The sequence below is a fragment of the Mandrillus leucophaeus genome, unplaced genomic scaffold (assembly GCF_000951045.1).
Source record: "Mandrillus leucophaeus isolate KB7577 unplaced genomic scaffold, Mleu.le_1.0 Scaffold39, whole genome shotgun sequence".
Lineage (NCBI taxonomy): Eukaryota > Metazoa > Chordata > Mammalia > Primates > Cercopithecidae > Mandrillus > Mandrillus leucophaeus.
The window spans coordinates 2,014,824-2,024,758 of NW_012104142.1; the positions used below are offsets into that span (position 1 = coordinate 2,014,824).

Here is a 9,935-nt window from a genome sequence, read left to right on the forward strand (position 1 = left end):
TGCTCGCGGTTAGGGTGGCCCAAGGTTGCTCCAGTTACCCGGTCAGGGTTCCCGCGGATGGGAGGCAGTGTGCACACTCTGGGCTGATTTGCTCTCTTTTCTTCCCCTGTGCCACAGCACTGTCCAGTGATTTCTCTCCATTTCTAGCACTAGAAGTAGACAGAGACCCCAGGAGAGAATTTGGGATCATCGAGTCTCTTCTTAGGAGCAGCGTGTCTGTCTCTTTGTCTCTCTGTGTTTCTTCTTTCCCCCCTTTCCCAGTTTGTTTCTCTGTCCTGTGTGTCTTTCTCGTTCAGTGTCTTCTCTGTCTCCAACTTGTGTGAGCATGGGTGCAAGGTGTGTGTGTGTGTGTGTGTGTGTGTGTGACTGTTACATACCCAGAATAAGGCTAACAGGTGATTGCCTCCTACTGCAGAGCGTACAGGGCAGTCATGCTTCTGCACAGAAACACACATCCTTCCACTGCCCCCAACCTAGCATTGTCAAACTCTGCGGACACAGGCCTCTTGCCTACAGACCAGATACACTCCACTCCTGCCCTGCAGCATGGGGTACCCTCCTGGTGGCTCTGAACATGGGGAGGAGTCTCTGGTCATTTCCAGGCAGGGTGCCTCCTTTTCTGTGAGCCTTGTTCATGTGCCAGAGTGGGTCCCCTCTTGCAGCAGTCTTGGGGGTCCTCTGCTATAATGGGGATGAAACTAGAACTGTGGCCATGGGGAATTTTCAGGAAACACCACTTTCTATGTTTTATCAGTGACGTGAACTGGGGAGACGAGAGGTAGAGCTGTGTGGAAATGAAAATTCCTCCCAAACTCGCATTCATGAATCACCAGGCCTGGAAGCCAGGGAGCTGTCATTCCTGCCCAGCCTGGCTGGGCTCAAGGAGAGCTGTGTGAGGATGGGCCTGCTGGCATGTGGCCTGGAGCATGGGGCCATGACCTCACAGTTAATTCAGCCCAAGTGGGCAGGTCATCCCCTGTATATCTTTTTATTTTTGAAGATCTATATTTATCCAGTTTGGGGCTTGGCCATACAGAAATCTCAGCGGCCCCTGTCCTGCTTTAAAAAGTTTTCTTTCTAACCTTGGAAAAATAGAGAACTGGGCATTCCCTCCCTCCCCTCTGCAGCCCCACCTTCTCCTTGACACGCGCCCGCGGTCCCCTGGGTTTCTAGGTGTGTTTGTTTTGCCAGCTGCGTTCTTGGAAGCTTGGGGAGGAGGGCCCTACCCCAGCCTGGGGTGGTGACTTCAGCACGCTGCGGAGTTTGGGCAGATCTGCCCTTCCCTTTATTTGCCCTGTTGGCTTTTGGGGAATTTTAGTCCTTTTCTGGGCAGAGCCCAAGGTTGGAAGTCTTGTCGCTAGTGACCAGGCTCTGTCTGGTATCATTTGCTTTCTTCTGCTAAGTTTAAAAAGGACCTGAGGGCTACAGGGAGTGATATTTGCACAAAGTACCTGCACATCCTTCTTCCAAGTGTAGGAATCCTGGAGCTCAGGAAGCAATGGATGGAAAATGGGTGAACTCAGGCTAACGGGGCCATCTAAGGGAGACACTCAGGGTTCCTATCCCTCCCTGCCCTAGTGGGATTTCCGACTTCTCCTTACCTCTGCACTGACTGCATTGAAGTGACTCTTTGTTTATCTCCGACAGAGCTGCACCTCTCTGGAAAGCTCAGTGACTATGGTGTGACAGTGCCCTGCAGCACAGACTTTCGGGGACGCTTCCTCTCCCACGTGGTGTCTGGCCCAGCAGCAGCCTCTGCAGAGAGCATGGTAGTGGACACGCCACCCACACTACCACGACACTCCAGTCACCTCCGGGTGGCTCGCAGCCCTCTGCACCCAGGAGGGACCCTGTGGCATGGCAGGGCGGGGCGCCACTCCCTCTACTTCAATGTCACTGTTTTCGGGAAGGAACTGCACCTGCGCCTGTGGCCCAATCGGAGGTTGATAGTGCCAGGAGCTTCAGTGGAGTGGCAGGAGGATTTTCGGGAGCTGTTCCGGCAGCCCTTACGGCAGGAGTGTGTGTACACTGGAGGTGTCACTGGAATGCCTGGGGCAGCTGTTGCCATCAGCAACTGTGACGGATTGGTAAGGGATGAGACTTTCATTAAGTTGCATCATCCCCCTCCCGTGCCCCGCTCACGTGGTTTTGAGATTGCTATGGGCATGTTTTGCAGTCTGGGCCAAGGCAGGGTGGTGCTGCCTTCCTGAGGGAGTGCCGCCTGCCCCCACGGGCCACTAGGTTCACGCTCTGCCAGGTGTGAAGTGGCCGAGTTGGGATGGTGCCTTTATCATGCCCACCCCGTGGCTTTTTCTCCCGTCACCCTCCATGGACCCCCCTGGATCACAAGCTGTCTGGCTGGTATCTCTGAGTGTAGAGAAACACCGGGGTGAGGAAGCCAGGCTCTGGAGTCTGACTGCTGGGGTTGGAATTGTGGCTGAGCCGCTGCCTAGCTGTGAGGATTTGGATGAGTTCACCTCTCTGTGGTTCTTTCCCTTGTTTATTTTGCACACATTTACTGTTCTAGGTGCTGGGGGTACGGTGGTGCCTGAGGCAGACGTGGCTTCTGCTCTCCTGGAGCTGACCCGTGGGTGTTAAGGATGTGGCCCGCCTAACTGGGCAGTGCACTGGGGGCTGCCCCTGCCTGGCTCATGGTGCGGGCACAGTTAGTGGCTGCTATTATGTCCTATAACATTGTGATGTCATGTCCTTCCTCTTCTCCTCCCTGTCTCTCCTCCCAGAGCCAGCCTGCTCTTTCCTGGCTGCTCTGCGTGGCCCCTCTCCTAGGACCCTCACTGCTTCCACACTGCTTCCCAGAGTCTGGGGCGCCTCTGCTGGTTGGCTCCACATTGCAAACCAGAAAGCCATGGGGGGAGCTGTCTTTCTTGCCCCCACTTGGGGCTGGCTCTCGTTCCCCTCGCTGCTCCTCTTCAGTGTGCAGGCCCTTGTGAGCTGGCACAGCAGCCCCAGGGTCCTGTTCGGCGGCTCTTCCCTGCCCCAGAGACACCAGATGTGAGCTGATGGGTCCCAGGAAGAGGCCTGCTTGCTCCTCTGCCCTCCAGCTTTGAGACCGGGAACATTTGAGATGGGGAGGGCTTGTGGGTTCCTTCCTCACTGACAGGGCGGGGAGCATTTGTCACCATCGTCCCATGTGTAGGAGAAGTCTTACCTGCTGATTTCGTGGCTGCCTCTGTCTAAACCAGCGCTTTCCACCTTTTATCATGATGTACCCCTAAATGTTTTAGACATTTCCCCCCTAATCATCAGTCCACCTCAGGATGAGGTGGGTATTTTTTGTTGTTGTCGTTTGTTTGTTTTGTTTTTTTAGAGGTGGATTTTCACTATGTTGCCCAGGCTGGAGTGCAGTGGCTATTCACAGGCACAAACACAAGGTACTGCAGACTTGAACTCCCGGCCTCCAGCCATCCTCCTGCCTCTGCATCCCAGGAGCTGGGGCTATAGGTGCATGTCACTGTGCCTGGCTTTCCTCACGCAATTTTAATACCACAGATATACTGAAGATCTGTTTATACACTGTATATCTATCTGGACTTTATATGTTTTTACCTTCCCCAGAATCAATTTTCACCCCATTGAAGGTGATAGGGCCCTCATGGAGAGGGCTTATCTACATGGTAGTTGGTTTTCATAGTTGAGCATGCGGTAGAATCACCTGAGCACCTTGTCAGGGGTGCAGAATCTGCCTCTCGGGGGAGGGACCAGGATCTGATCGACACCAAACTCTGCAGGTGAACTGATGCAAAAGTTCCTGAGAGCGGACTTTGAGAAAGCAGATTGTCAGGGCAGCTGGGGGAGCCTAAGGCCTTGTCAGGTGTCCGGGCTAAGCCTCCGCTGCCAGCCCACTTTGGCTCTGTGGCTCTGTGCCACAGGGGCCCTTGGCCACTCCGCTGGCTAGAGCTATGCCATGGCCACAAGTTTTGGTTGAGAATCCCAAGTGATGTCAGAAATCATCCAGGGATACAGTATCCATGCAAATAGACAGACAGAAAGTGCTGGTGCAAGCCAGCAGCTGAACTGAATTAGATGGTGAATTCCTTCTAAAGTCATCACACAGGTAGGCCGTAAGCTCCTCAGTGACAGGGCTAGGGCTCCTGCTTCTCTGACTGCCCCCCTGAAGTGAGGCACAGAGGAGATGCTTAATATATGCTGAGAACCTAAACTAAGGATGACTGTCACCGACAACAAGTAACTCCCCACCCCCTTTGCATCCTGAAAACCTCCCTTGTCATTGAACCAGCTCAGCAGCCTGTTGACAAGTAGTGACTGACCGCTAGGTGCCACAGGGATCAGGGCCATGAAGGGCCCTGAGCTAGCACTCCTGGAGCACGAGCACATGGCTCCATGGTGTAGCGTATATGGTGACAAGTCATCATGCTCTGGTTTTGGGGGCTGGCAGATGGTGGAGGTGGGGCTGTTCAGTGGGGCTGGGGCTGGACATTCCTCAGAGGGTGTTGCTGATTTTCGGTGGCCTCTGAGTAAATGTTCTCCTTAGCAGTGTGACCTTGGGCAAGTCACCCCCCATTTCTGAGCTTTACTCTTCTCATTTGTCCAAAGAGGGGCTATGCTTGATGTTCCCTGGAAGATGGGAATCGATTCTGTGTGGCATTTGCTGAAGCGGGATCGGGTCTCAGAGGCTGTCCAGGTACAGGCTTCGGGAGGCTTGCTCTGTAGCTGGTACAGAACTGAGGCTCCAGGAAGTGACTTTCCTGGGTCCCCCGCCCCTTGGTGAGGGGCAGAAATGGACTTTACTGGGCTGAGCTTCAGGCTGGACCACAACATGTACCCTGGCTGTTTCCAGAGGCCAGTCCTCCAGTCCAGTATCTGGACGCCTCCCCCTCCAGGCCCTGGGAGTGGTACTCCCTGACTGCCTTCCACTGGGGCTGCCAGCACAGAGGTCACCCCAGGCTGGGATTCCTTGACTTTCCGCCCACTCCAGGAAACTGCTGTGTGTCCCATGACAGCAAGGGGCTGTGTCCCAGTGACCCAGCAGAGCTCACCTTTGGACTCAAAGGCCATGGTGTAGCATTTCTGATAAGATTGAACTCTGCATCTGTACATGGTCTCTGGATTTTAATTCCATATTCTCTAACATCTCAAATGCCAAAGTCATTCATTTCAAAAAATATGTACTGAGTGCTGACCATGGACAAGGTCCACAGGGAGATCATAAAAAAAGAAAGTGACATAGATAATGACAGCAACAGCAACCAGTCCTTCCTGTGGCCCAGACACAGCATGCATGTGTGTATGTGCTTTTATTAACTCCATCCATTTGTAGATGAGGAAACTGAGTCATAGGCGGAGATACGAAGAACAGATAGCTTCCATTAGCACAGGACTTTATAGTTTACAAAACTCTTTCTCTTCCTTCAATCTTGTGAAGTATGTTTGCAGATATTGTTATTACTCCTGCTTTGCAAAGAGTCAGGTCCCTGTCCTCGAGGAACTTGGGTGCCATGCAGGGGGAAACCTACCAGTAGTTTCAACATTCACCTGGTTTTCTAGAACACAGTGGGGATGGGTGCTCAGTAAATGAGAGTGATTGTTTTCTTTAATGTCAGAGAAGGTGACATTTGAACTGGGCCTTGAAGGATGAGTAGAAGTTTGCTGGGGCCAGAGGGTGGGGAGGGCCCCGTGGGCAGGGGGAAGAGCTTGAACAGGCTACTGATGGTTGGACAGGGGAAGGAGCACCATGTCAGGTGGGGCTGGGGAGTAGACCCTAGAAGACACACTGGGCAGGGGGGCTTGGTCTCACCTTGAAGGAAGGGTAGGATGAAAGAGGGGGTGTGGGGCAGGGATGCGGCAGCTTGCTCTCTTGAAGAGGCTGGGCTGGGAGTTGAGAGATGTGGCTATGTGTTTCTGAGCAAGCTGGCCCCTTCTCTGGGCCTCAGTTGCCACGTTGGTGCATTAAGGAAGCTGGAATGAGTAAGCTCAGACCCATTCCAGCTCTGGCATTGGTGCTTTGTGGCGTGGGGCTGACCTTGCTGGAGTTTGGAACCAGGACTCAGGCCCCTGTAAACCTGTAGTTGACAGCTCCCTCCTGCATTGCGGTTAATTCATGCCTAACAGTGGGGTATGGGATACTTCATCTTACTTCCCACCCACTGTTCTGGAGGGCCTTCTGTGTGTCCTAGCTGTGGGAGGGGAAAGAGAAAGATTTAGGAATGAAAAAACAGGGCCCTTGCCCTGGAGGAGTTCGTAGGCTAATGGGGACCCAGATGTAAAAGCAAACTTGAGAATCTGGTGAGAGACAGCAGGAGAAGGACCCGTTTAGTTTGGTTAGGGCACCTAGGAAGGCTCCCCGGAGGAGGTAGCAATTGCTCAAGACTGTTCAGACAGTGTAAACATGAAAGATAGTGCCAGGCTCCTGACCGGCAGAAAGAATGACCCAGCCAGTCCTGAGGATATTCAGGGGCAGGAAATAAGGGATGTGGGGGCGGGGCCTGGTCCTGCCTGCAAAGTGCTTCCTCTGGGGTTGAGTGCAGCGAGCTTGGGATGTTGTTAGACTTGAGAGTCCCAGACTGGGAATGTGTCCAGGTATCAGCAGTGACCTGATGGGCCACTCTTCAGAGCCACTAACACTCTGCACCTGGGAGGAACATGGGGTGGGGACCAGTTCTTTGTGGATCCTGGAGAAGCTGTGGCGTGCAAGGATGGGGTTGGCAGAGTGGGGTCCCTGCTTCTAAGCAGAGCTGCATGCTCACTCTGCCCATCTAGAATCCAGGCCACCAGCCTCCTGAAGGGTTGCTTCTCCTACAGCCCTCTCTGCCTCCCTAGGTCCTGGGGCCTGATGCCCTGTGACGGGGTGATGGGGGCTTGGCTGCACCGTGTTTCCCCCTTTGCCTTCAGTGCCTCTGTGAGTCAGGGCCTGGCGCGGAAGCAGCCACACGTGTAAGATTTGTCACCATCTGGTTCTGTTTTCCACTCTCTGCAGATCTTGCATTTTTGATGGGTTATACGGAGTAGACCCTGGCAGACGGCTTTGGGAGGGATGGGGGAGGCTGCATCCCAGCCCAGCTGCTCACCACTGAGCACGTCACAGAAGCTCTTTGAGCACCTCCCTGTTGTCTTTAAAATGGGACTACAGTGTAATGTAGGGTGGGGCTGGGGGAGTTGAGAACTTCAGGGTAAGGGGCCTCTTTATGGGAGGCTGAAAATATTCCAAAATGATGGCAGTGGTTACACAATTCTGTGAATATACTAAAAACAATTACAATATGCACTTTAAGTGGGTGAATTATATGGTATGTTATATCTCAACAAACCTATTACTGGCTGGGTGCGGTGGCTCTTGACTGTAATCCCAGCACTTTGGGAGGCTGAGGCGGGTGGATCACCTGAGGTCGGGAGTTTGAGACCAGCCTGGCCAACATGGAGAAACCCTGCCTCCACTAAAAATACAAAATTAGCCGGGTGTGGTGAGGATGTCTGTAACCCCAGCTACTCAGGAGGCTGAGGCGGGAGAATTGCTTGAGGCGGAGGTTGCAGTGAGCCAAGATTGCGCCATTGCACTCCAGCCTGCGCAACAAGAGTGAAACTCTGTCTCAATAAATAAATAAATAAATAAATTAAATAAAATAAATAAACCTGTTACTAAAAGCACCTGGCCTATGGAAGGGCCCCATGAAAGGTGGTGTTCGTAATTCCAAGGAAATAGTCTAGGTTGGGGGAAAGAGCAGGATGTGCTCACTACAGCTCAGACAGCTGTGAGACCTTGAGCGAGCGTCTTCATCTCGCTGTGCTTAAATTCCTCATCTGTAGGAAGGGCAGAGGAACAGCTGTCTATGGGGTTGTTCAGAGGACTAAATGAGATAACACAAAGTGCAGGACGTGGTTTATGGCAGGGCCTTAAAAAAAGGATAAAAGTCTGCAACCTCCGCCTCCTGGGTTCAAGTGATTCTCCTGTCTCAGCCTCCTGAGCAGTTGGGACTACAGGCATGCACCACCGTGCCCAGCTAATTTTTTTATTTTTAGTACAGTCAGAGTTTCACCATGTTGGCCCCACTGGTCTCAAAATCCTGACCTCAGCCTCGGCTGATCCACCTGCCTCGGCCTCCCAAAGTGCTGGGATTACAGGTATGAGCCACTGCACCTGGCCAATCATGATTACTTTGTAACAGTAACTATTAATAATGATAAATATTACAAATGCCATCAGAGTCCCTTTACTGCAATGATATATAGATCACTGGTGTTATCCCCTTGGCCAGGTCCTGGGGATGCGGGGATGAAACTCAGCCCTCTGCCCCTGTACTCCAGGAGCCCACGGTTTAAAGGGGAGGCTGAACTGCGCAGTAGACAGTAAAAAGCAACACAGACCATACTAAGCTTCGGTGATTTGTGGGAATACAGGGAAGCATAGTGCATACCAGGGGTGGCTTGGAGGTGAGTACTGAGAAGGAGGGGTGCTCAGGAAAGGCTTCCAGGGTAGGGGACATTTGGGCTGGGTTTTAAAGGATCAGTAGGAGTTTTCAAAGCCACGGAATGAGAATTGTAGTCATTCTGGAGGGAAGGAAATCCTGTGTCTCTGCAGGATTCAGGAAATGGCAGGTCATTTCAGACCTCCATGGGAGATGGGGAGTGGTGAAAATGTAATTGGAAAATGTCAACCTCACCATGGAGCTTGGCCTTCTTCCTGCCATCATGGGGAGCCATGGAGGTTTGTAAACAGGAGTCACATCAGTGTTTGAGAAAGCCACTCATCCTTCCAGCTTGATGCTGGTGTACAGCAGACTTGTCTGTGGCTTTCTGGTCTCCTGTGCCAAACAGCTGTCCTTGCCCCGGGGGCTGCTCTTGACTGGCTGGATGAGTGAGTAGGCATCCTGGGGGCGCCTTGGGAAGCCACAGTCGGCTCCACATTCCAGCTTGTTTTGGAGGTGTGGAGTGTGGAGGCTTGGAGTCTCACTGTGACCGACCCCCTCCCAGACACCCAGCAGGCTTGTCCCCTTACATCTTGACCTGCAGGCCTCCTGCCCTCACACGTGTGTGCCTAAAGACCCTGGGAGGGGCAGGGGGCACCAGAGCATTGTGTCTGACCCCACGTTGGTGCAGGCCTTGCTGCCTTGCTGACCTGCCTCTCTAGCCTTATGGGCTCCAGCTTACAGACTACTGTCCCCACCCCTGCCCTGCCCAGGCTGGCCTGCTCTTGCCTCACTTTTCAGCCCCCTGCCTTTGCTGTGCTGTTCACACCTTCCCTGTCCCCTCACTTGATGTATCGCCCATTTCAACTACCAGTTCCTAGAAATCAGAAACTGTGTTAAATGTGTGCATTTCCTGGAGCATTCAGCATAAGGCTGGGCCCCTGGGTTGGAGGGGCAGGAGGTGGAAATTTCAGATGCACCAGGAGTAAGTAGGTAACAGAAGAAAGAGAAGAGGACCGGGTAGTCATAGGGATGGTGGGATTATGGCAAACGGGAGAGGAGCTGCCCACTCCTGTGCCACTCTGATATTGTAAGAGTTTTGAGTATTTTAGGAGAAATGGGAAATACGGATTTTTAGGTTTACTTTACTTTTTAATAAGTGTTCTAATTCTTAAGCCATTGTATGAACCAAACCCAGCAAGGCGGTTAGCTGGAGGCCTTGGGTTGCTTGTGAGCTCAGCAGCACATGCTGGAGTGAGTGTGACCCTGGAACCAGACCGCCTGGACTGAAATCTCAGCTCTGCCTGTTACATGCCGTGACCCTGAGCAGTTAGCTCACCTCTGTGCGGTTCGGTTTTCTCATCTGTAAAGTGGGGATCATAATAGTAATCACTTCATAGAGTTGTCATGTGTGTAAAGGACATAGTGCAGTCCCCCGTACACTCAGCTGTTGCTATTACATGGTGTGGATTACTGGTTGGTTGAGTCTACCAGGTCTGAGGGGATGGCAGCAGGAAAGAAGAAGTCAAGAGCACCCCATTTACCATCCTGCCG

At 52.7% G+C, this 9,935-nt stretch overlaps 1 protein-coding gene across 1 annotated transcript in view; it reads left to right on the forward strand.

The window, feature by feature from the left end:
• Positions 1-1,650: 1,650 nt before the first annotated feature.
• Positions 1,651-9,935, forward strand: part of ADAMTS14 (ADAM metallopeptidase with thrombospondin type 1 motif, 14) — an 86,100-nt gene continuing 77,815 nt past the window's right edge. The window contains exon 1 of the mRNA XM_011991069.1: positions 1,651-2,087. Within this exon, the coding sequence (XP_011846459.1) occupies positions 1,767-2,087 (321 nt within the window). The 5' untranslated portion in view covers positions 1,651-1,766. The remainder of the gene's footprint in view (positions 2,088-9,935) is intronic.